Source organism: Spinacia oleracea, chromosome 3 (genome assembly GCF_020520425.1).
Source record: "Spinacia oleracea cultivar Varoflay chromosome 3, BTI_SOV_V1, whole genome shotgun sequence".
Taxonomy (NCBI): Eukaryota; Viridiplantae; Streptophyta; class Magnoliopsida; order Caryophyllales; family Amaranthaceae; genus Spinacia; species Spinacia oleracea.
This window is the reverse complement of record NC_079489.1, coordinates 35,899,422-35,925,903: the sequence shown is the minus strand read 5'-3', so window position 1 is coordinate 35,925,903 and position 26,482 is coordinate 35,899,422. Positions and strand designations below refer to the sequence as shown.

At 39.1% G+C, this 26,482-nt stretch overlaps 2 protein-coding genes across 5 annotated transcripts in view; one reads left to right on the top strand and one right to left on the bottom strand.

Annotated features, from left to right (window-relative positions):
• Positions 1–10,043, bottom strand: part of LOC110787010 (uncharacterized) — a 34,900-nt gene extending 24,857 nt beyond the window's left edge. The window contains exons 1-3 of one of the 4 annotated variants that reach the window (XM_056840152.1): positions 9,678–10,043; positions 9,486–9,586; positions 8,473–8,683 (exon numbers count right to left, since the gene is read on the bottom strand). In XM_056840152.1, the coding sequence (XP_056696130.1) occupies positions 8,473–8,683; positions 9,486–9,586; positions 9,678–9,831 (466 nt within the window). In that variant the 5' untranslated portion in view covers positions 9,832–10,043. Of the gene's footprint in view, positions 1–8,472; positions 8,689–9,485; positions 9,587–9,677 lie in introns of those variants that run through there. The other 3 variants (XM_056840153.1, XM_056840151.1, XM_056840154.1) reach the window with 3 other exon arrangements.
• Positions 10,044–14,377: 4,334 nt separating this feature from the next.
• On the top strand, positions 14,378–17,687 carry LOC110787002 (putative pentatricopeptide repeat-containing protein At5g52630). Its single transcript, XM_021991587.2, has one exon. It carries the CDS (start codon positions 14,562–14,564, stop codon positions 16,386–16,388), a length of 1,827 nt encoding a protein of 608 aa, XP_021847279.1. The 5' UTR covers positions 14,378–14,561; the 3' UTR covers positions 16,389–17,687.
• The last annotated feature ends 8,795 nt before the right edge of the window (positions 17,688–26,482 follow it).

Genomic DNA, 26,482 nt, shown 5'->3' with positions numbered 1-26,482 from the left:
AGAACCCGACGGCACAGCTGCGGCGTCGACTCCTGTTCCGCCGCATCCAAGTAATGGCCCGACCTCACCGAAACAACTTCATCGGGTTAGTCACCGAGCACCGTCTTTGATGGAGGCACTTACAGAGGTGATTGAAAAGGGGAGCTATGGCGGTAAAACAATGGAAAAGATGCAAACACTCATCAAAGGTATAAATCAAGCTCTTGGTTTGTCAGGGACATGTTGGGATTCCTGTAAACCGAAGATTAAACATCAAGCGCAAGGGGTATTGCTCTAACTTTAATTTCGATGGTAAACAGTTGCTCATCTTGAAAGAAATACATAAAATGTCGGAGAAACGGGCAACTTCTATGGTTACGTATGTAGTGGGGAGATGCCTTCGATTGGTGCACCCATCTATACTAATATTTAATAACAGGCACATTTGCAAGAAATTTGGAGTGTCATTTGTTCCTCCTTGCAAACATCTTCACATTTTATTTTTTTTAAACTGCATGTCCCTTTCTTCTCCAATTTCATGTCTCTTCACCACCAAAAAAAATCATACCCCTTCTTCTCCAATTTCAGGTCTGTTCACTACAAAAATAATTCATGACCCTTTACCTCCAATAAAATCTCATGCCCCTTTATCTTTAAATTTTTCTATTAATTTCAAGAAACATACCAAATTATATTTCTATATTCACTGTTTTCTTAGTGAAACACGAAATGAAATATATTTACTCTTTTTTTATGAATTGAATAATTAAACTCACTTTTAAAACAAAACAAAAACCATGCATAGCACGGGATCAATACTAGTTAGATTCATTGATAAAGAATGGAATCACGTCGCTAAACTTTATGTGTTCATAAATGATGACAGTTACTTTGTTATTATACTACTAGTCTCAGTAGTGGATAGAAATGTAATTCTGTTTGCCAAGCCTCGTACTTTTAACTACAGACCCCTTATAGTTAACCCTTGGGATGCAAATTTCAACTTCAATGAGGAGATATTGAGGGTCATTCCCCTTTGGGTTAAACTCCCTAATTTGCCTTTGAATTGTTAGCCGCGATGCGTTGAGTAGAATTGGTAGTTTGATTTGCCTTTATATGCCGATGAATACACTATTAAACAACTTCGAGTATCATTTGCTAGGATCCTAGTTGAGGTGGATGTGACTAAGGACATTCCTAAACATGTTTGTATTATCAAATAGTGGTTTTTAACTGTTTTCCTCCCTACTGTTTGCAATGTAAGGTGGATTGTGCCAGTCTGAAGCAGCAAATACTATGAGGTTCATTGCTGCACAGCAGATTCCAACACAAGCAAAAAGTGGCAGCCTAAGGTTGTAATACAGCCCGTCTCTGGTATTGCACCTGTTGTTGGTGTTGATGCGTTGTGGCTACGCCTATTGCAGTGACGGTGTAGCAAAAGGTGATGGATGGAGAGCGGTAACTAGATGAAACAGAAACACCAAAAATACATCCAAGTGAGGAGCCTTTGGGATTTCAGTTATCTCCTACTAAACACACTAATGATGCAGGGGGAATGTAATATGACAATATTGGAGACTTGTCAGATTTTAAGCAACCCTTTACATGAATATTTGTAGCTGGAATGTAGGGGTCTAAATGATCCTAGTAAAGAAGAGGTTAAAAAATTTGTAAATATAAATAATATCAGCATCATGGCTTTAATTGAAACTAAAGTAAAAGGTGCGCAATAGTACAAAGATAGAAGAAATTTGGTAATTGTTGGCATTGGCAAAGTAACTATGATTTCTCTCTTAAAGGGAGGATTTGGGTGGATTGGAAGCATAGTGATTGTCTGGTATTCTATAAAATGGGAAGTTCCGAGCTTCTTTCACTGCGGTTTAAGGTTTGCATGCTATTGGCACGAGGAGGCCTCTATGGGGTTATCTAGCATCTATTTCTGCAACAACAGCAGAGGCTTGGCTTGTTATGGGGGATTTTAGCTCTGTCTTATACTCTAGGGATAGAATTAAGGGGAATCCAATTCCCGTGCCTGAAACTGGAGACTTTGAGAATTTGATTGATAATACTCACGTGGTTGAACTGAAGTGTTGTGGTCATTTTTTCTCGTGGAGGAATAAGAGCTTAGGAGAATGAAAAATATCTTCTAGAATTGATAGAGCCTTTAGTAACGATCAATGGCATGCCGACTACTATGACACTATTGTTGAATACTTGATTCCAGGTTTTAGATATGAATATATGATTTAGTGTTTAAACAAGGTGGGCGACCTTTCAAGTTCTTCAATTGTATGTTTGATCATGTGGATTTTGAAAAAGTGGTGGTACTGACATGTTTAAAATCTGGCAGAAACTTAAATGTGTGAAGAATAATTTGAAAGCTCTTCATAATAGAGATTTTGCGAGGTTGGATGACACAATTGATGGCATCGGGGATGTTCAGACTCCGCTTGTTGTTCAAAACAACTAACTTACAGTTACAAGGGGTTAGAGAAAGAACATTTAGCTACTTTGAGGAAATTTTTAGTTGTTCAGGAATGCGCTTAAAAACGGAAATCTAGAATCCAATGGCTGACCTTGGAGACTCAAACACAATTTTTCTTCACTGCTATGAAAGAGAGACATGCTTGGAACAATATTAATATTTTGTATGATTCTGTGGCATGGAGTAAAATCTCGACCGAGTCAACCCGTCTCGGCCGATCTAGTTCGGATTTTCAGCCTGCGATAAGATATTTAGCGATTCATCACGGTGTATTCTAAAAATGCGATATTTACCCCGATTCGACCGGTACAGTCGAAAATCGCCTGAGATAAACCGATACAACTCGTGAAGTGAACGATTTTATTTCATAGAAAAGGATGAGAAAAAAAGATACTCCCTCCGTCCCGGAATACTCGATCCGGTTTGACCGGCACAGATTTTAAGGGACTTGAATTGACTTATTTAATTTAATAGGTAGTAGTTGATAGTGGGGTATTATTTTAATGTAGTTAGTGGGAAATGTGTAAAGGGGTGGGGTTGGGGGAGAGTAGGGGTTGAATTTTTAATTATTTTTTGTATGGAGTAGGGGGTAGGTGGGTTAATAGGGGTGGAGTGAGAAATAATATAATATTGTTAGAATATTTCCATTTTTAGAAACAGGTCAAGTATTAAGGGACGGCCCGATAAGGAAAACAGGACAAGTATTCCGGGACGGAGGGAGTAACTAATAGTGGAGAAGAAGTAGAGGTTGCAATGGGAGAAGGAAGGACTCGGGTTATTTTTTAAAAACTTGATAATGTGTTTGGGTAGGTGGGGACTACTGTTTTCTTTTATTGAATAAAACAGGAGGATGCTGGTGAGGGGGGTTGGGGTGGGTGGGAAGTGGGGAGTAGGGATTGCTTTTTCTTATTTATTTATTTAATTTCATAAACTTGGAAAGAGAAAGCATTAATAAAGTGGTTTGTCTATATGTCTCTCTCTTTCTTTTTCTTTTCTTTTTTTTTTAATTCCCTCAGTAATATGCGGAGTACTCTACTAATACGAAATACAAGTTTTTTTATTACTTTTTATTTCCATTACTAATTGATCATGTGCGACCACCGCAACACGATCCACGACGACTGAGATTGCTCCGCTACCGCATCACGGCGACGATACCGCGACCGCGATCGATACCACATTTTCGATCTATGTTCTACGGGCAAGAAGCGGGAGACTGATGTAGAGATTCACAAAGAAATTCGAAATTTTTATAAGGTTTTACTTGGTTTTGCCACCTCTAATCTACAAGGAGTTGATAGTCCTGATTCAACTTGTTACCACCCAAGAAATTGATGCAGCTTTGAAGGGGATTGATGTTGACAAAGCTTTGGGGTTAGACGAGATAACCTGAAATGTAAGTTGCAATTCAGGAATGAATGTTTTCAAAGAAGCATCGTGTTTAAAACAGGTAAATACCACTACTTATACCTTGGTGCCTAAAGTTTTGAATGCTACTAGAATTACTGATTGTAGGCTAATTGCTTGCCGCTAATTCTCACTAGGATGCAGAGAGTGATGTGGACTTGTGGGTGATGTTGTTAATTGCGCTCATGCAGGTTTTCACCTGCAAGGCCATCTTTGATAATATTCTTTTGGCCTCAGAAATCGGAATTGATTAAATGCTATTCTAGGAAAAATTCTATTTTAGGAAAAGTGCTCTTCCTATGAAACACTTGAGGCAAGACGAATCAATATTTCCCTTCCTTTTGCATTGGGAATGGAGTATATGTCTAGGTGTCTTCAAGAAGTTAGTGTGCATTCTCTGTTTCGATTCCACCCAAGTAGGGGATAACCCACATGATGTTTGCTGATGATCTACTCTTTTCAAAGGTTGATAAACCTTCGGTTGATCTATATGGCTTTCTCCAAGTTTTGTGTTGCCTTGGCGTTAGTAACTAACTTAGAAAAGAGTGAAGTCTATATGGCCGGTGTATTTGATCATAAGGGGGAGTTTAGTAGAGGTGGTATGGTCAAAGGCTTTTCCCGTTCAAGTATATTGGTGGTCCTTTAACGAGGAAACTACGATACATTCACGAAAAAACATTAATAGACAAAATTGTTGCTAGGGTGAGAAGTTGGTCGGCTAAGCATCTTTCAAATGTTGGCAGACTCGGTCAGCTCTTTTTGAGATTCAATTATACATGGTATCAAAATTTGTTTATGCCCAAAAAAGTCATGAAGAAAGTGCATCGAAATGGCAGATTTCCTTCCTTTCTCCTTTGGCCAGGTACTAATGCTAGATCTAGGAAGGCTCCTGTTATGTGGGAGCAAACTTTCTTGCCTACAAGTTACGAGGGGTGGAATCTTCACGATCTATGCCTATGGAACAAGGTTGTTGTCACAAAACACTGTTGGGCTCTTTCATTGAAACAGATAGTGGGTGTGTTGGATTCATGCATACTACGTACAAAATAGAGATTTATGGACTATGTCTATACCTAATGGACTTACATGGTCCATGAGGAAGAAATAGCAGTCCATAGACTAGACATATTGTTGACTGCTGGTGAGACTGCTAAAGCCGTTTTTGACTTGTCTTGTGGGAAATTCAGAAACTTGAAACTTAATACCTATTTTAGACCCATCAACGTTCCAATAGAGTGGACGAGGCTTGCTTATAATAGTAAAGTGAGTCCGAAAAGCACATATATCTTATGGCTTGTTGTACAAAACTATTTGCCTACGAATAGTAGATTATATCTTATATAATTATATGTCAACAGGGTACCGAGGATGTACAACATCTCTTTTTCAGTTGCGTTTACGCTTTGAATATATGGAGAATATAAGTGCTCTCATTTACGTTGTGGACAATTTACGGTAAAATGCAAAAAAAATTAATAGCAAGTTGGATGTTTGTAATTCCATAGTTATCAAAATTTTGTTTAATGTATCCGTTAGATGCACTGATGAATTGAAAATGTATATTTTAGGTGGGTTTTTTTGGGGGGACTCTCCAAAGCCTTCCTAGAAGGTGGGGGAGAGTGATTTTTGTTTGCCTACGAGTTTTGGTGTTCGCTATCCGTACAACTCTCAATTTTGGTAATTAATAAAATCTTTACTTCCCAAAAAAATTGGAATGTGGAAAAACATGATCGTGCACTTTGAAATGCTAGACTGAAATTGCATTATAGTCAAATGGCAGTATATTTGTATGTAAAGAAATAACAGACATTCTCCCCGCAAGAGGCCATACAACATATTGAGTCATGTCACTTGTGCCAATATCAAATTTAGTACATGAGTTGGGTTTTATAAATAAGGCAAAAGTAAGCATAGGCAGTGCCTCTAGTTTTTGCCTAACTCTCACACACTAAACTGCTACAAATCAATATTACAAAGGGGGGCACTTTAGGTCATAGTTTTAAAAAGTGCGCTTAAAGCATGGGGCGACTGGGAGCGCAGTTGGGATTGCGTCAGATAATAATACCGTAGCGAGAAACAGGGTGTGCGCGCCTTGTGCGCTTTTGGTGGAAGCGCGCTTCTGTTGAAGCGCACGCTTCTTGTGTACTGGGCGCAGAAGAAGAAAATCAGCAGTCTTGAATCAAATAAATTAACACGTGACCCATTTTTAATGGGTCTTTGTTGTACTTAACGGGCAGAATAGTTAGTTTAGGAGAGAGAAAACCCTAACTGCGAATTTGGGTGGTTTTGGAGAAACCCTAGCTGCGATTTTGGAGTTGTCCAGCCACCTTGCTGCTGGAGAAAGCATCAAGCCAAAGACTCGCCGAAAAATCCCGCATCTTCAGGTTAGTTTAATTGTTCTTTCGATTTCTTTTTTCTTTTCCCCTCTTTTTCGATTTTTCATTCTTCTTCTCTCTCTGTTTTTTCGATTACTCATCTTCACTTATCTTCTCCATCTTCTCTTTTTTCGATTTCTCATCTCTGATCTTCTTCTCTTTACTTTGCTTTTGTGCGTTTATTTTTATTTTTGGGCACTCTGTTTTTTGTGTGTTTCTGGAAGAAGAAGCAGAAGAAAATAAAGGGTTGTGCATTTCTGGAAGAAGAAGAAAAAGAAGGGGTTGTGTTTGAGGGGTTATGGGTTATTGGGTTTCTGCTCTTTTATTTACTTCTTTTATTTTACTGTGTTTTATTCTGCTTTTTTATTCTGTTTTAAATTTTAATTTTATTCTATTTTTAATTCATTTTTAATTCATTTTTTTATAATTTTTCTCTCTACTTTGTTTTTAAACTAATCCCTAGGCAGACAATAACTCTTTTTTTTTCCTTTGTTTTTTTGTATTGGTTTCTAACTTCAGCTATTAATATTAGGATGGCTACCGACGAGGGGGCTCAAGCACACCTTCCTTAGATACCCTAGATCCGGCAAGAAAGTAAGGTAAACCGGAACCTACTAATAAGACCAATTGGCATTGTAACTTTTGTGGTAAAGTAACAAAAGAAAGAGCTCTACGAATGAAACAACATTTGGTAGGAGGTTTTAGACTCTTTGGTTAATTGGTCTTAGACGTATTCCGGTTTGGTGTCTAGTAATGAATTATGCTTCCTTTGTTAATTTATGCATTTATAATATAAGTATCATGTTGTTTTAAGTACAAAATATGTTTTAGAAATGATTTTAAAAGTTTTTGGCACTTATGGTGCGCTTCACCTACGAAAAGCGTGCGCTTTCTCTTTGCGCTTAACCTACAGGGCCCTTGTGCGCTTCGGTGCGCTTCGCGCTTTTTAAAACTAAGCTTTAGGTAGTATCTTTATAAGTAGAAAATGGTATCAAAGAAGTTACTTATACAGATAACATTGATCATATATGTTGAGGTCAACAATCGAGTGTCGACCACTAATTAATATTATGGAGAGGGGCACTTTAGGTAGTATCTTTATAAGTTAGTTATGGGTAGCTCGGGGAATAAGTGAGGGAGTTAGTTAGGGAAAAAATGTTATATATATACAGCACATTAGAGAGATGGATGGGGATGTATCGGTGAATTCAGCAGTAATAGTCATCAATACACATCATATTGTTACTTGTTCTTTCTTAATCGTTCTTCTTCCTCCCTTAATCACCTAATCTGCCATTAATCTTACTGTTTTGGATCATCAAACTATGTCACTTAATAGCAAAAATCTCTTACTTTTTATTCGTTACAGAAAGAGTATGCCAGTGACCTTTAAAATTAAGGACCTCTCAAGGGAGGGGGGGACCTCTTTACAAATGTAGGGATCAGAGTATGATGTCTTCGCATTTCTCTCTATGCAGATGTATCGTTAAGGCTAGTAAGTGGGCGACTATTAAGATATGGTAAGGTACACATCCTAAGATTAAGAAAGGGGCATTTAGTAAGAATAAGGCATACAAGACTCCATACTAAACACTATCAATTCAAGTTCAACTTAAACTCAAATTTAGTTTACATGTTGGTCTCTTATTATATCTATACGATATCAACCTATTCCTTACCATCTCATCTCCATCCTTTGTCCGCCTTTCCTCACCCAGTCTCCCCAGGCTCCACCTTATCCCTTCCTACCTCTGCTTTGGCTTGCTTCCCTTATTTAAATTCGGTTTTTCTCTATCACATAAATCTGTATGCTTTGAGCAGTTGCATATGGTTGCTTGTGGCAATTAGTCTTTACTAAGCACCATCTCCAGTGACTCTCACTCTCTATATAAATCTTTTTTTCATATTTCTTCCTTTCATGTTTCCCTTGTGCCCTCCCCGATCTCTACTTGTGAGACAATTCATCCAAATGCCTATCTCTAACACTGACACTGCATATAACATTCCTAGCTTACTTTATGGTTTTATAGATCAGTGGTCTTCTAAGTAGCCTCGTCATTTTTAAAGCATAGCACACAATACAGAACAGATTTAGAAAATCATAAAAAGAATTTTTTATTCTACTCTATTATACAATTATACATCTAATGATGATTCAATTCAGTAAGACAGTAACTATGACGATATGAACTCACAACGTATTTTTATTGTCAAAAAATAACTTACCATTTTTTGAAAAGCTTGTCATTTTTGTATCATACTTCACAAGAGACCGTACAAGTATACACCACCCAAGTGCAATATAGCGATCTCCCCTTCTTGATATAATATTGACAAGATCCTTTACAAGTGGCGAAAAAAGAGCTTCATCTTGAAAGAGCCAGTTCAAGAGTATCATTGCTTGATTGGGATACTTTGAATCCTTGCACCTCAACAGCTGCACTTGAAATAGGGGAAAGATAAACCAAAGAAGCAATTTAAAATGCCTACAACATGTGTACAGGCTAAATCTTTTGGAACAAGTTTGTTACTAGAACTAACAGGAAGTTTACGCCTCAACCAGGACAAAAGAATCAGATGCATATATGTTCATGCTTGGTCAATTATTGATCACAGGCTCAAAGTATTGCAGCTATCCCAGTCGATATGCCAGAAGAGAAATAAAAATTAATGTGTCAATGGAACCACTTCCTTACTTAACAATAGAACAGTTAACTGGGGAGGTGGAGTACAAGGGAAAATTAGGAAACCACTTGAAAAGAAAAAAAATGGTTTCTCAAGTAAAAGCCTTACACAAGCATCACTCTACTGTCCTACTCTAATCCTTTCCTCACATAGTAATCAAAAATTGAAAGATACAGACACAACATCTCATACTCGCAAAAATAGTCTACAAGTTCCAGTTTTGAACTGCTTTTCCATAACTTTTCCTATTCTTTCCCAAAGCATCCCCTCGGCTAACATAGAGGTAAGGTTGTGTGCACCCTAAACTCTCTGAACATGTCCGGTGACTTGTCCGGCCATTGTTATCATTATCGACTATAAAACTGAATGAAATTTACAACAGTATTCTATTCTATAATAACTATGGTCATCATATGATACCAGTTCCGTCACCCGAACTGAAACAAGAATCAAAATATCCAATCAAGAATAACCAGACAAAGAACAAAATGTAAACAAGTAACACTAGAGATAAAAATGATTATTATAAAAAATAAAAATAAAAAGTTGATTACATTTTCAATCATAGGAATGAGAACTTCGTCCAATGGCCGCTCTTCATCAATAGAATCTCTCACATATTTGTTCAAAACGCGCAGGGATTCATCTAGTGACACTGAATAAAACAAATCAGTAGCCAAATTCATCGAATTGCACAAAAGTTTAAAATATTCACGAGAAAAGTTAATTCATTTTGTAAGTACTACCAGCAAGAGTTGATTTTGGAGCTTCGCCAAGTTTAACAATGGCGTCTTCAAGTTTCTTCGGACGAGAAGTAAGCAGCGTGTTCATTACTCGACCAACCATTGAAGACGTCATTGAATTGGATTCTGATTGCCATAACGCTGGTTCGTCTTCCATTGAAAAACAAACAATAGAAACTAAAGCTTTGAATTTGAAACCCTAATTCCAAACAGTAGGAAACTGAGAGCAATGAAGGGAAATTCCAGAGATTGATTCAGAAGGAAGAGGTCTAAAAAAGAAGTAACCCTCAAAATAATGGCAAAATGGGTCCTATAGCAAAATGTTGAACTTCCTCCTTCTTTCCGTTCCTAAACAGTACTCCCTAGTCCCTCCGTACCTTCGGTTAGGCGATAGAACAATCTAATTCACATGCGGGAAATACATAATTGACGGAATCTATCTATCTATTACTATATACTAAAAGAGACACTAGGAATGACACGTGTCAATTCCTGGTGCGATTTTTTCCGCCAATAATCACTTTCAAAAAAAAAATGTATTTTTTTTATTATTATTCTCTACCTTTTTTTATAAATTATTTATGTATGGAAACAAAATTTTGTTTATAAATTATGGCAATAATAGATACGACGTAATGGTAATTATTCTAAATTGGTAATATTTTAGTCAAATCGCTATATTAATAATGGAAAATATATCACTCGATATTTTGGTCAAATTACCATTTTAACATTTTAAATATGCTTATTAGATAAATAAATTTAAACGAGTATGTTAAAAATGTTATTACTGTATAGTAGTTTGGGAGATTTCAGTTAAATTTTTGTGAAAAAAAATAATCAAAATCTGTGCGTGCACGGGATCTAATCTAGTTCAGGTAAATTATATCATCAATTGGCATAATTGAGTAAACATGATGCGTATATTCCCTGAATGCTCCCTAACCGATCAAGAAAAATTTTAGAACTCCAAGTGTAGGATTATCGGGATCTCACTCTCAGGTGATAGGCAAAATATAATTCTCCCTTGAATTATATGGAACACATGTGAATATGTGTATTGTGATGTATAAATCTATTACTATATACTAAAAGAGACACCAGGAATGACACGTGTCAATTCATGGTGCGATTTTTTCCCGCCAATAATCACTTTCCAAAAAAAAAAGTATTTTTTTTTATAATTATTCTCTACCTTTCTTTATAAACTATTTATGTATGGAAACAAAATTTAGTTTATAAATTATGGCAATAATAGATACGACGTAATGGTAATTATTCTAAATTGGTAATATTTTAGTCAAATCGCTATATTAATAATGGAAAATATATCACTCGATATTTTGGTCAAATTACCATATTAACATTTTAAATATGCATATTAGATAAATAAATTTAAACAAGTATGTTAAAAATGTTATTACTGTATAGTAGTTTGGGAGATATTCAGTTAAATTTTTGTGAAAAGTAATAATCAAAATCCGTGCGTGCACGGGATCTAATCTAGTTCAGGTAAATTATATCATCAATTGGCATAATTGAGTAAACATGATGCGTATATTCCCTGAATGCTCCCTAACCGATCAAGAAAATTTTTAGAACTCCAAATGTAGGATTATCGGGATCTCACTCTCAGGTGATAGGCAAAATATAATTCTCCCTTGAATTATATGGAACACATGTGAATATGTGTATTGTGATGTATAAATAATTTGGCTAAAGGCCCTTGTTTTTAGTGCATCGGAATATTCTAGAATACCATAAAACCTAAGACCATTACGACTTGGAAACTAGAATTAGGGTACAATTAGGAAACGAAGCCAAGACTCCCAATCTAGACCAAACGGCAGGTTAGAGTTTACTTGAGGCCCAAGTAACTTGCATGGCAAGTCACTTGGCGTCTGGGTGCTTCGAGGCGCTTGGCCCAGGCGCACTTGCGTGCTGCACTGACCTGCTTGCTGGTCGGCGTTGCTCACTCGTCCGGGCACTTGCTCGTGTGCTGCCCCATGGGTGTTGGCCTGGCGTTAGCGCTGAGCTGGCTTTGTGTTGGCCCATGCGCTGGCGCTTTGCTGGCGTTCGCTGCTCTTCATGGGCCATGATGCACGCGGCCCTTGGCCCGTGCTTCCGACTAATGGATCGAGTTTCGTGTTTCCGATTCATTTTTCGATTCCGGTAATATTTCTAATTCGAACAATATTTATGTTTCCCGCAATATTTGCGATTCCGCAATATTTCCCATTCGAACAATATTTCCGATTCCAGTAATATTTCTAATTCCAATAATGTTTTCGCTACGAACCATATTTCCGTTTCCCACAATATCTTTGTTTCAGACAAATATTTTTGTCTTTGCCTTTTTATGATTTGTTTAGTTCCTAGCTAGTGAAACCAACATCCTTCATTTTCAAGTATCTATTTACTGAATATTATATTCACCTAAATACTTGATCCGTTCGCATATTATTTGTGTGACCCTATGGGTTCGGTCAAGAGTAAGTCGTGGCATTAATAATATTTATTCTACTTGATCTGAAGCGGTCTCTTTTAGGTTATGAACAATCCAATTGACATGCGGAAAACCATAAATGGTCAGAATCCAAATTAATTGCACATAACCGATTAGCATAATTTAGAATAGATATTATGTGATGCGTTCCTTCCAAAACTGCTCTCGAACCGAACAAGAACAAGTATAGAGCTCCAAAAGTATAGAGCTACAAATCTCACCCCTCCATAGATAGTCCACAACACGTTCGGGTCCGGCTTAGGTTCAACCAATTAGGATATAATCTAAGGTATTATGAACTCGGGATCTCACTTTGAGTGATATGCAAATTGATTGTATGTTCAAATGTATAAAATATGTCACTCTATGGTCAAATTTATAGTGCATGGAGTATTTTAGAATATCATAAAACCTAAGTGTATTAGGATTAGGATACTAGAATTAGGGATGACTTAGGAAACTACTGATTATAGTTAGATTAGAAATCTAATTCTAACCCTAACATAAATTGGTTTACTTATGGCCCAAACAACTTGCATAGCAAGTTTACTTAGCGCACAAGAAACATTAGCTTGCCCAAGCACACGGCCTGCGCTGCCTGGCCTGGCTGCGCACTGCCGCTGCCGTTGGCCTCCTTGCCTGCAGGCTGGCGTTGCACTACTGTGTTGGCCTCGTGGCGCTGGCCCACAGGCGCTGCTCCATGGGTGTTGGCCTTAGCGTTGGCGTTGGGTCGGCTTGTGCTGGCCCACGTGATGGCGCTTTTGCCGACCTTCGTGTTTTCGATTTGTTTTCTAATTCCGGTAATATTTCCGTTTCCGTCAAATTTTCCGATTACGACAATATTTCCATTTTCGGCAATATTTCCGATTCCAACAATATTTCCGTGTTTTGGCAATATTTCTAATTCCGGTAATATTTTCCTTTCCAATAATATTTCCATTTCCGAACAATATTTCCATTTCCGTTGCTATTTCCGTTTATGGTAATATTTTCAATTCCGATAATATTTCCGATACGAACCATATTTCCGTTTTCGACAATATCTTCATTTTAGACAAATATTCTCGTATTTTCCTTTTGATGGTTTGTTTAGCTCTCAATGAAACCAACATCTATTATTTCTGAATGTCCATAATTAGAGTATTTCTGAATATATTATATTCACATAAATACTTGATCCGTTCACGTACTATTTGTGTGACCCTACGGGTTCAGTCAAGAGTAAGATGTGGTACTAATGTTATTAACTCCACTAGAACTGAAGCGGCCTCTAGCTAGGCATTCAGATCATTTGATCTCACTGAATAATTAACTTATTTAATTAATTCTGAACTGCATTTATTAGTCTTAGCATTAAATGCATTAAATGCAAACTTGGACCAAGGGCATTATTTCCTTTAGTCTCCCACTTGTCCTTACGGAAGGACAAGTGTGCCTTTCCTAATTCCGTTGTCGCTTGATGCCTGCTCGTGAACATAAGGTAAGACTGGTCATCCTTATTATGTCCTGATGTATTTATCGGTGTCATAGTTCAACTAATAAAAGAAATAGATAATCATAGCCTATGATTCATATGAGCACGACCATGCATTTTATAGTTTCCACCTCTTCGAGTTGCCTTGTACAACTTTTGGCATCTCATCCCGATTTATGGGAGGATAATCCCAATCTTACGATCTTGAGGTACTTTCTTGAGCATTTCCCAAGTCGGATCATGAAATGAGTTCTGCCTAGCTTATGCTAGATTCTGAAATACCTCAGCTAGTTGTCTAACCACATCAGCTATTCCTTGGTTAGCCATATCCTTTCTCCTGGATGAATAAAAAGACTAACTTTAATGACTGGATTCGACATAGACAACACCAAGGTTACAGTTTCAACAAGCCAATTAATTTACATGCAATAAAGCATCAAAGTAAATTTCGAACATGTGGGAAAAGTGACGCAAACCATGGCCCTTTCCCAACTTGTTCGCATCACATAGCTAAGTGGTATTCAGGTACACCGTAATGCATTTAGAATTTCATTAAAGAATTACGCATATAATCCCTTTGCTTTAATTACTCAAACTCACTTGAATAGAAATAACTTAGAACTTAGAACTTAGAACTTGAAGAATAACGAAAAAAATTAAATACTTTTATTAATTTAATCATCCTTCGAATAACGAATAATTTCTCAACGAAAACCATAAATATCAGCTTTGCTATTTTATTATTTGACATCAAACGAAAGAATTAACTAAAACAATAAAATGCTCAAATACTAGCGGCAACATGCCTATCATCTCTATCTATCCCGTGGATAAAAGACTAGTCTCGAATAAATTAACCAGTGACGGCTAACCGGATACCAAAATCAAAAGCAAAACACCGCAAGTAATGCTGCAACAACCCCATCCTCCGCCCATTTCTTCACCGCCACTTCCATCCAAAATCCCTACACTGTGCAACCCTTTCAACCAATCAAGCTTCGAACAACACTACCGCCATCTCTGCGACCTTCTTCTCTCTTCCACCCGCTCTCGGGCGCTACCGAAAGGCCTCCAAATCCATGCCCGTATCCTCAAACTAGGGTTCCAATCAATCCCTCTTGTTGCTCACCATTTGATCAACTTCTATTCAAAAACTCAGATTCCTACCTTTTCCCGTCGAATTTTCGACGAAACCTCTTTTAAGGTTTGCACTACTTGGACCTCAGTTATCTCTGCTTTTGCACAGAATGAGCTCCCTTGCGTTGCTCTTGAGTTCTTTGCGCGGATGCTGGGAACCGGGTTTCGGCCTGATAACCATACGTACCCAAGTGCGATAAAGGCGTGTGCGATCTTGGGGAGGGTTGATGTGGGGCGGTCGGTTCATGGGGTTGTCGTGAAAACTGGGTATGAGGGGGATTTGTTTATCGGGAGCTCTATGGTGGACATGTATGCGAAATGTGGGGAGATTTGGGATGCACGGAAGGTGTTTGACGAAATGCCTGACAGAAATGTAGTGTCTTGGACTGGGATGATCTTTGGGTATGCTCAGTTGGGGGAAAACGAGGAGGCTCTCAGGTTGTTTAAGCGTGCTGTAGAGGAGGGTGTTGATGTTAATGATTTTACATTCTCGAGTGCGGTTCATGTGTGTGGTAATTCAACACTTTTGGAGTTGGGGAAGCAAATTCATGGCATGTGTTTGAAGAAGAGTTATGATTCATCAGGTTTCGTTGGAAGTGGTTTGATTTCGTTGTACTCTAAGTGTGGGATCATAGAAGGTGCATATCGTGTATTTGATGAAATAAAGACAAGAAATGTTGGATTATGGAATTCTATGTTGATTGCATGTGCTCAACACGCTCATAGTTCAAAGGTGCTGGAATTGTTTCATAGTATGGAAAGTGAAGGAACAAAGCCTAACTTCATCACCTTCTTGTCTTTGCTTTATTCTTGTAGTCATGCTGGATTGGTTAAGGAAGGGAGGTATTATTTTGATCTGATGAAGAAGTATGGAGTCGAAGCAGGGAACCAGCATTATGCCACCTTAGTTGATTTGCTAGGCCGTGCTGGAAAGTTGGAGGAGGCACTTTTAGTTATTAAGGAGATGCCCATTAAACCAACGGAGTCAGTTTGGGGTGCTCTGTTGACTGGCTGTCGACTACACGGGAACACTGAGTTAGCAGCATATGCTGCAGACAAGGTTTTTGAGTTGGATAATGTGGGTTCTGGCCTATATGTGCTATTATGTAATGCCTATGCAGCAGCTGGGAGACTCCAAGATGCAGCCAAAGTGAGGAAGATGTTATGGGATAGAGGTATTAAGAAGGTAACCGGTTTAAGCTGGCTTGAGGAAGGTAACAAGGTTCACACATTTGCTGCTGGGGATAGATCCCACCCGAAATCCCAAGAGATATATAAGAAAATGGAGGAATTGGAGGATGAAATGGAGCGAGCTGGCTATGTTGCTGACACTAGTTTTGTGTTGCAACAGGTAGATGATGATGTCAAGAAACAAACAATTAGGTATCACAGTGAGAGACTAGCAATCGCTTTTGCGTTAATCAGTTTCCCATCTGACAGGCCTATCCGGATTATGAAAAATTTGCGTGTATGTGGTGATTGTCACACTGCAATCAAGTTTATGTCAAAGTGTACTGGAAGAACTATTATTGTGAGAGACAATAACAGATTCCATAGATTTGAACATGGAATATGCTCATGTGGGGACTACTGGTAAATGGTAATTCAATTTTGGCAGCAAACAAAGCAAAATGATATCAAGTTACATGAGCTGCCTAAGCCCCTTGCCGTTGTTGTAGAGATTTTGCTTATGGATTGGTTTTTCTTAACCGTTGGAGAATTTTTCAACAAACATACACCTAAAACAGTTTCAAGGAACAATTGTGGAGTTGTTTCAATTAACTGGTACATAAACCAAGTGCTACTGACCATTGTTGCCAATGTTAAAAGTTTATCTGCAATCAAATATATCGCAAAGTCGATGAATATCTCCGCAAAAATACAAGTTCTTGCAACAAAATAACCAATTCTATAAGTATGTAAAGAAGCTGCAAATTGGGATCTTAGCTGCTATAGCCATTTTGATGAAGTAGCTATTGATCTTCAAGTGAAAAACCCTGATCCTGCAGGCTTTCAACAGTCATTTTGAGACTTGTTTTAAAATGAATATAGTCAAATCTCAAATGCCCAAACTTGGAGTTTTGTCCTTGGCAACCTGGAATGGCAGCCTAAAAGAATCATCATCTGCACACCAGGAGAAACATCTTACTTTCAGGATAGAGCTCTCTCAATATCTTCATAACATCTGAAAAATGGGCTGATAGTTTCAGCTAAAGGGGCCTCAAACTAGGATAATATTTGACATGGACCAACCAAAAGTCATGTTAGGATGAGTATCTGACCCTGCATGAATCGAATGAAAGATATCAGAGAACAAAGCATAGCTAGTATCATTACTACTTCCGTAGCCTAAGAGGAGTGTTAGCACAAGCAAGGCACACAACGAGCATCAGCAACACAAGCACGCAAAACAACAGCAACATAGGCAATGAATAATGTCGACGCTTATTCATGTATATACAGTCAACGTGCATCAATATACTGCCACAAAATTCATGCTGTAGCTCGTTGAATATCTTGTGCTCCCGCAGCTGATCTTACGTGTGCCCGCATTATCACTTCAATCATGACAGAACCCCGCTGTAGCTACTCGACAATAGCAACCGCAGCTCATTTGCGAGCTACCCAAGCATTGAAGAGAGCAGCGCATAGGAGTAGGCAGCATCAGCGATTATAGAACCGTAGCTACGAGTATATTTAGGATTAGTTTTATGCTTTAATTCTTTAATTTAAACACTAGATTTTCTGTTTTTGTTCATCAAATTCGTAGCCTAGTTCCAGAATTTTAGTTCAACTTCTTCATAACTTTTGATTTTCAATTGCAAGATTCATTGATATATTTCTACTATTTTCTGTAATTCTTCTTAATTCTTTAATTGAATGCTAGATTAGTTTATGCTTTGAGTTTATTAATTGATTTTGAATTTGTACAGTGAATTGTTCGTGTCAAAAATAATGATAATTGTAGAATGATTTGTTCATGTCAAAAAAGAAATAAAAAATTGCAGATTGAATTTTCTTTTGGTGATTTTCATGTTTGATTTTGTTTGTTTTACTTCCAGTGTGTGTTGAGATAAGTAAATAGGAAATTAAGTGGTCTTAAGGGGTGGTATTAAGTAGTATTATGTGGTTGGCAGTTTAAGTATTAAGTGGGTGACAATTATAGCATTAACTAGTATTAAGTCGTAATTTAGAAGGTGGACCATGGTGGACATAGAGCATGGTGCACCTTAAGAACACTAGTATATAATTGAAAGAACATCTGGTTACGAGAAAAGAACGTGAGTATTTTTTTTATTTAGGTTTTTAATAAATAGTAAAATAACATATTATTTTTATAACAAAAAAGTGAAATATTATATTGCATGTTCTTTTGCCGTAGTGTCATGTTCTTTTGCTTATGTTCATATGTTCTTTTGCTGCACCATGCTCTATGTGTACCACGGTCCACAGTCCACGAATTGTTATTAAGTGGGGATGGCAGTTTAGAATTGTTGTTTCTAAACGTTAATTAGCTTTTCCATCTTCCTATGCTTCTATTGTACTATATATATATTTGCATATGAATAATATCAACCTCAAGCTTGGAACCTCAAACACATTTTACATGGTATCGGAGCAAGGTTAAGGCAAAACTCACAAACATCAATCGGGCATGGCAGGCGATGAAGAAAAGCCGCCCCCTCCCCCATCAAAAATTGAACCAAATTCCCCATTTTTTCTGCGGTCAGAGTATGAATAATATAAACAATATAATTCATGCGGAAAAACCATAAATCCAGGAATCCAAATTCATTGCCACATAGTCAATTAGCATAACTAGGATACATACAATGTGATGCGTGCCTTCCCTAGCTGCTCCCGAACTGAACAAGAACAAGTTTAGGACTCCAAATGTCGCCCCTCCGTAGATAGTCCACAGCACGTTTGGATCCGCCTTAGATTCAACCAACTAGAATATTCTCTAAGGTTTTATGTGCACTCGGAAAACTTACAATAATGATAGGCAAATATTAAATTCTCTCTTGAACTTAATGTCTTGGAATACTTATTGAATTGCATTATAAATTGTGATCATGAACCACATATTTATAGGGTGGAAATAGAGGAGTTAGAATTCTACTAGGAAACGATTAAATAAATCCATAAGGATTCTAATTAACGAATAACATTAGAATTTTAGGTTTAATCAAATACTAAGTATTTCGGATTTTGTGGGGGGTCGAAAAAGCACGAGGCTAATGCGTGACCTTGTCCCTCGTGGGTGTGACGTTTCTTTTTTTGTCAAATCAAGTGTAATTGGATTTCCTGTGAGTTTACACCCAATTGACTAGTAATATAGGAGTCGCCATTCAGTTTTTAACGATAATGAGAAAAACTGACAAAACCCGGTTATCGTGACATAAAGGGAGTGCAATTATGTTTGACCACGACGGCCGTAGGTTCCCTTGTGATCCCTGGTGTGGGGATCTCTCAACATACACCCGCAAGGTAGAGATTGAGGGTTCGGGGGACTGTAACTACCGAGAGGAGTACTCGCTCTTCGATAACTCCAAAGGCAGGATATCCTTACTAGCTCAGCATAAATAATTGAAGGGACATGCGTTAACTATTAAACTAATCTGAGTTGATTTTAACAATATGCAACATAAAGTACTAGATCGAACGCGATTATCTGATTTAGATTGTTTTAAGGGACCTAGCATGATAATCCAATTTCCCAACATATTATCTTTATTAGGCGTGATAGAACAATCAGATTTAATTAGTTTAACAGTTCATAAAAGGGCGAGGAAAGCAATTAAACCATGGAAAAGGGACACATTACGACGCACCCTTGAGAGGTGCGTCACGGTTCTCAGAAAACTAACCACTTTGACTTTTCTATTTCTCCTTTTATTTAACGAATCTCAAATTATAGGGCAGGATACGTTCTGTTCGATGTTTGGATCGATTGCGACAGAACGCGTGATCAGTTTTGCAGTGTGAGGCTTAGGCTTAGGGGTTTAGAGTCAATACTCAGAATAATAATTGTGTGTTGTGTGTTTCACGTCGAACTTAGGGCCCTATTTATAGAAAAGAGTTCGTGGAAAGATAGAATTGTAGAACTCTAATCCACGAGGAATTAGGAAAGAACACGTCCCATGTAATTTCAGCGCCCAGGGCTGGGCGCCGAAGATTTCGGCGCCCAGAGCCAGGCGTTGAAAATAGGGTCTGGGCCGTTTCTTTGTCAGATTAGGATTCTTAGAATCCGGAGTGTATGAGACTTTAATCGAGTCTTTTAGTGCGTATTAATTTTATGATGGAATGCATCTGGGCCCGTTACGAACTCTAGGCTCGTTAGGATTTTAATTAATACGTAACTCTTATTTTCGAATCGTATTAGGAATAGGATTCTCTCGCAATTTCTATCTCATTTAGGATTTATGTTGGAGTGCAACACCTAATTCTGACAGGTTTCTATCTTTTATGACTTGCCACTTTTAACAACTACCCATTACAGCAGTTACTATTTTTAGCAGGTTTCCATAATAGCAGGTTTCTATAAATAGCAGGTTTCGGGTGAAATGAAAAGGGGATTTGAGATTCGTTATTTTATAGGAGATGCGTTTTCAAGTGGAGATTTATGTTCTCATCATCGAACCTTCCCTTTCAGGAATGGGGACAAAAGTAGGTGTCTACAGTTAGCCCCCACTTTGACTGAGTCTTGGAGTAAGACGATGGTCAAAGTATTAGACGGAGTGCGCCACACAAGTCATGGTGACCTGTTTTTTGCGAGGGTCTCACGAGCCCCCGAGTTATAACATTTGACTTAAGGGTCATCACTTGAAGTGTCGACATATCCCTCACGTGTCATTGGGATTTGTCAACGGCTAGTATAGAAACTCCCTCACTTTGTCATTGGAAGTATCTAAAGAGACGTAGAAACTCCCTCACTTTGTCACTGGGAGTAGCTACAGATGTTTTCGAAATCAAAGCTATAAAGTGTAATTGGGCCTGGCCAAGCCCAACCACGAGGTAAAAATGTTTTTAAAGATTCTCATTTTCATGGCTAGCTAAACGAGAAAACCCCCTTGTTTTTATGGGACGTAAAACGAAGGAAAATCCAGCACATCGTTCTTTTTTGGAAAAACGGAAAACCAATCCTTTTAATTTTTGGAAAAAGGGAAAACCGAAAAAAGTTATCGCTGCAACGACTAAGGACCTGCGCGGTTAGTGACGCAGACCCCGCCCGCTGAAGGTGGGCGAGCCTGTCTGCTGAGGGTGGATGCCCCGTCCGATAGAAGTGGACGAATCTGTTTTGATGTTTTGAAAATAAGGACCTACGCGGTTTGTGACGTAGACCCCGCCGGCTGAAGATGGCGAACCTGTCCGCTAAGGGTGGAAACCCCGTCCGATAGAAGTGGACGAATCTATTTTGAAATTTGTTTGTGCTTTTTGAAAATAAGGACCTACGTGGTTTGTGACGTAGACCCCGCCGACTGAAGATGGCGAGCCCATTTTAAATTTGAAGACTTTATTTTTCGAAAACTGAGGACCTGCGCGGCTAGTGACGCAGACCCCGCCCGTTGAAGGTGGGCGAGCCCATTTTGAGTTTCTTACTTTCTTTTCATTTTGCCTATGTAGAAGGGCTTTTGTGTTTACAACCTGTTGGTGGGTCGCAATATTCGATCCCTGACTAAGTGTGTCCTATAAGTGGGCCCACACTGTGTATATTTCTGTTAACGATACCTTTTTTTTATTTTTTTTAAATACCGTTTTTTTCTTTGAGATTATCCAAACACGGGACTGTGTATAGCGTAGTCCGGGAACATGATTTTAACCTTGCACACTCTTTGTTGGAGTATATATTTTTTCGCGAGCCCCCTAGCAATTGGGCTCATCGGTCATTTTTTGCCAAGAGAGGTACGTAGCTTATAACGTCTTTTAATCATGTCTGGGGTCATGCTCGTATGTGCGAGTGACCTTTATAGTGGTATGCTATTTTGACGAAGTCGTGGAGTGCGACTTCAGTTTCCCGGGCGACAAAGTTTATTTTTCAATAATATTCGGTTTAGCTTGGCCCGGATTAATCTTTTGACAAACAAACATTTTTTATTTTGAGAAACCAACGACTTTAACAATATTTTTTTGGTGTTTCGAAGAATGACCTTGATATTTATTTTGCTCATATTTGTTTTGAAAAGTGTACACATATATTCCTTGAGACGAGTCTAAGTTTTGACCATTCATTTTTTGATACTTGGGTGCTAAAGGTGCTTTTGGGCTTGATCTTAATTGCAATAGGGCCTCGCGTCTAGCGACACGGTTTTAAGTCCTTTCCTGTTCCGCGTTTTTGTGAAATCTGGGCCTTGGGCTGCATTTTCAGCGCCCAAGGGAGGGCGTTAATTATTTTGGCGCCCAGCCGTGGGCGCTGGAAGTCCTCTCCTGGCGAATTTTGGTTTTCGGATTTCTTTACGCGTTTCCGAATGGGATCAGGATGTCACTTGACGTCTTCAACTATATATAGTGGCTAGATACGTCCCTATTTTCTATCACTCTCAATTTCCTTCTCTCTTGTAATTGTTGTGTTTTTAATCACTCCTTGCTTTCGTTATGTCGATTCCTCCTTTCTCACTCCAACAGGCTGTTAGGCGTTGGCTACGAGCCCTTACTCCTACAGAAAAGGCTTTGTTGAAAGAATACCACTTAGAGGCACTTTTAGGCTTACAAAAAATTAATATTGATTATAAATTCCTGCATGCATCCCTAGGCTTTTGGGATTCCGATCATCATGTTTTTGTCTTTCGGGGCAACGAAATATGTCCTTTTCCAGACAAATTTGCCGCGATCCTTGGTTATCCTACTAATGCTACTCCTGCCACTCCTGGCACCATTGAAGAGGGTAAAACAACCATAGGGGCTTTCCTAGGACTAGATGCTAACATGCTTGCTGAGATTGTTGTAGGTGATGAGGTTAATTTGGCAAAGCTTGTAAAACATCATTTTAGACCTAGTAACAATATGACCGAACAAAAATTGAATATTCGAGCCCTTGTATTTTGCTTGTTGAATCATTATTTGCTGTCGAATAACAATGGTGAGTTCGGTGACATAAGGTTGATCCCCTTGATTAGCCAGATGGAAAGTTGCTACTCTATCATACCGTTGGTTGTTGCCGAGACCTTGCTGAGTGCGGATGAGCTGAAGAAGGATGCCAAATATGAATATTTTAAGGGGAGCCCCCTATTACTGCAGGTAATCGATCTTTTCCTTGCGCATCTTTTTTTTTGCATTCTTTTTTACTCGTCCTGCCTGGAGCTGAGTTTCAGCGCCCAGGGCTGGGCGTTAGAATTTTCGGCGCCTGGTCCTGGGCGTTGAAACTGCGCCCCAGGCTTCGTTTGTTTATTTATTATTTTTTGATTTGATCGTACCCGATTTTTGCAGATTTGGCTCATGGAACGACTTAGGCTCTTAGAAATTCCTGCCGATCCTAAACACTATCGCCCTATAGCCTTGGGTAACCGGAAGTGTTTGCACCGAGGCCAGGACGAGGCCGAGTGGGCCTCCTTTTGTACTCATGGTATCTGTTCTATTAAGTGGGTGGTACCGTGGTGGGGTTTGACTACTATGACGGGGGGTTCTGATGTATCGGTTTATGTTTCTTTGTTGAGGCTATCCCGGCCCATTTATATCTTTCCTTACCGAGTCATGCGTCAATACGGCTTAAGGCAGACTATCCCCTTTTCTGATACGGTACCACCTAAAGTAGCGGCCTTTTCACAAGCACGGGTTCAAGCATGGGCTAAGTATTATGATGGTCTCCCGCGTTGGGCCGTAGCTACAAATGGCTTTGTGGGTCTTTCTGAAAACTATAAGTTGTGGATGAGCTCCGATGATAAAGCTGTGAGGACCGAGGCTCGAAATGGGGAGCCGGCTGAGCTTTTGATACCTCGTATTCGAGTTAGATATGAGGGCCGTGATTCTGCCAATCCTCGCACCCATGGTATTAAGACTGTGAAAGCTCGTCCTGATCGAAAGCGAAAGGAAGTTCCTCCCCGTTCCAGTTCTAGGCCTAAGAAGATACCTAACATGAAGGGGTCTGCCATTGCTAAAAGAAATACAAGCTCTCGCGGAGATCGTCGCCGGAATAATGTATGGGTTAGGAAGGCTCAGCCGCCTGTAGAAACAGTGACTAATCTAGTTGATGTTGATAATCCTTCTCCCGCCATTGTCTGTGCCCTTGAGGCTGAGCAGGCTGTAACTGAGAATGTTTCTGAAGTCTTGGCATCTTTGGAAGTTAGCGTCCAGAAGCCGGTTCTTATGGAGATTGATATAGGGGCAGCGCAGAAGACTGTGGGGGTGGATCCTGCGAACCTTGCCCTCTACAAGACTTTATTTGATGATCCGGAAGAACTAGAATAGTGTAGTTCCTGCTAGGGTGTAGGTGCCCCTTGTTTATTCCAGTTGTGTTTGTTTTACTTTTGTTTTCCTTCTTATTATTTTTTAATAAAGGCGTGTTTTATTTTATTTTCATTTTTTGTTTCTCCCTCTTTTTTTATATATGTCTAACACTTTTTGCACAATTTATATATGTTTTTTTTTATCGGACCGAATCCTTGGTAAGGGTTGCCTACGTATCTTGTCAGAATCAGGTCGCGTGTAGTTCTAGCTAGAATAAATTCTAGGATGCCGGGTCTTAATAGATATGCCCTGAGGTGGAAACATATTATTTAATCGGTCAAATGAGTGAAGTATCATTATTTTCGTCTGCTGTTTTTTTTTTGCCGTATTTTTTTTGGTACGCATATCTAGATAATCATGTTTTTTGTACAGCTATTTTTTTGTACAGCTATTTTTTTTGGTACGCATATCTAGATACGTGTTGTACCCCCCAAGTGTTCGTTATTTTTCCGTTATGTGCGGATAAAATGATGAACACTTTCTGGAGAAAAGTTTAGGTAAGCAGAGAGTTTCAACGCCCAGGCTGGGGCGTCAAAGATTTCGGCGCCCAGCCCTGGGCGCTGAAAATGACTTATGGGGGGTCGTTTTTTGACGCTTTGCTTCACATGTTCTTGCATTTATTTCTTTTCTCTTTGTTTTGTGCTTTTACTCGTATTAAAATCAATTTTGAGGCTATTTCGGAGGCTTTTTTGACTGTTAGCGTGAGACACATTTTTGTCCGGATTAATTTTTTCTATTCGTGACTTGAAACAGTTTTTGAGAATGGGGTTAGTGTGTGGAAGATATGAAGATCTTTGTATAGGCTTTTGAGTGGGCTGAGGTGCGTGTTGATGCCGGGGGCGGCGTTTATTTTTATGAGTTTTTTTTTTAGCAACATTTTTATGGTTTCTTTTTCTTTCTTTGGTTTGCATGGGTTAGACCCTTATGCTCTGGTAATATGATAATGTGGTTCTCTTTTTGGGGTTTGATGAATTTCGATGTCACGATTCAAGACCGAGTGGGCCTTGTTTATTGGGCCTAGAGTGGGCCGCCTTTTTGCAAGTACGTTTGGTGCTCTTTTTTTTGTGTGTGTTAGAAATAAAGTTTTTAGGAGGAATATTACGCCTTTATTAATTTGGAAAGTAAGGGAAACACACTTGAAATAAAATTAACCTATATTCTAAGGGGTCTTAGGATCATCTAAAGCCTTTATTTTTTCTACCAATCTAAAGAACTACTAGGTGTTTTTTACTATGGTGCTCTATATGGCTCAAGCCTTGGGTTTAGTCTCGTAAATTTTGGTCCTTCACTGGTACTCATCTTGAATTCTATTCCTTTTGCGTTGACCCACTGATATGTCTTCACCCATCCGTTCTCGATCTCTTCTAGTGTTGATGCAAGAGAGATTAACCGGGTTGGATCGAAACCTTCATCTTGTAAAGCTAGGGTAGTCATCACAGTCTCGTCCTCCATAGGCCTCGATTCGTTAAACAATGTCCATAGAGCCTGGTTGTCCAATATTTCAGCTGTTTTGGTCTTGGTGAGGTGGGGTGCCTCATCCAAGGTGTGGCAGTCATGGAAAATTTCAAATCCGGGTTTTAGCAAGCCATCCTGAACGAAGGGTTCAGGGAAATCACAGCATGGGTGTTCTTCTCCTTCCCGAATGAACATCCCGTTAAGGGTCCTTTGATATGGGGGAAGGAGGGTCGTTTGTTTGGCCTTGTTGAGGCGTAGTCTAGACAGACGGTCAACAATATCTTCCTCCGTTGGTTCATAGCCTAAGCCAAAGGGAGTAGATTTGTTGGGTAAAGGATGGAATGTGCATTCCTTCTTCCTTATGCCCAATGGGGTTCCCGGGAAATAACCTTGAGCTAACAGCATTCTAGGGACAACTCGGGATGCCTGCGGGTCTAGGAATGCTGGATCATAATCTTCGACGAACTGGATTGCTTCATCCATTTGAAACCCATAAAGGTCGTCTGCAGTTTCGGCCGTTCCAACCATAGTACAATTGACGTCGAGGGGAAGGGCGCGGATTTCTAGTATTACCCCGTTATGGTTAAGTTTAACCATTTGGTGCAAGGTAGAAGCCACACCCCCCAAGTCATGGAGCCAAGGTCTCCCCAAGAGGAGGCTGAAAGTGGGCTTGATGTCGATTATTTGAAACTCTGTGGTGTGTGCCACAGGCCCGGTTTGTATGGTAAGGTTGATTTTTCCCAACACAGGCCTTCGAGAGTTATCATAGGCTCGTACCCCTTGCGTGGAGGT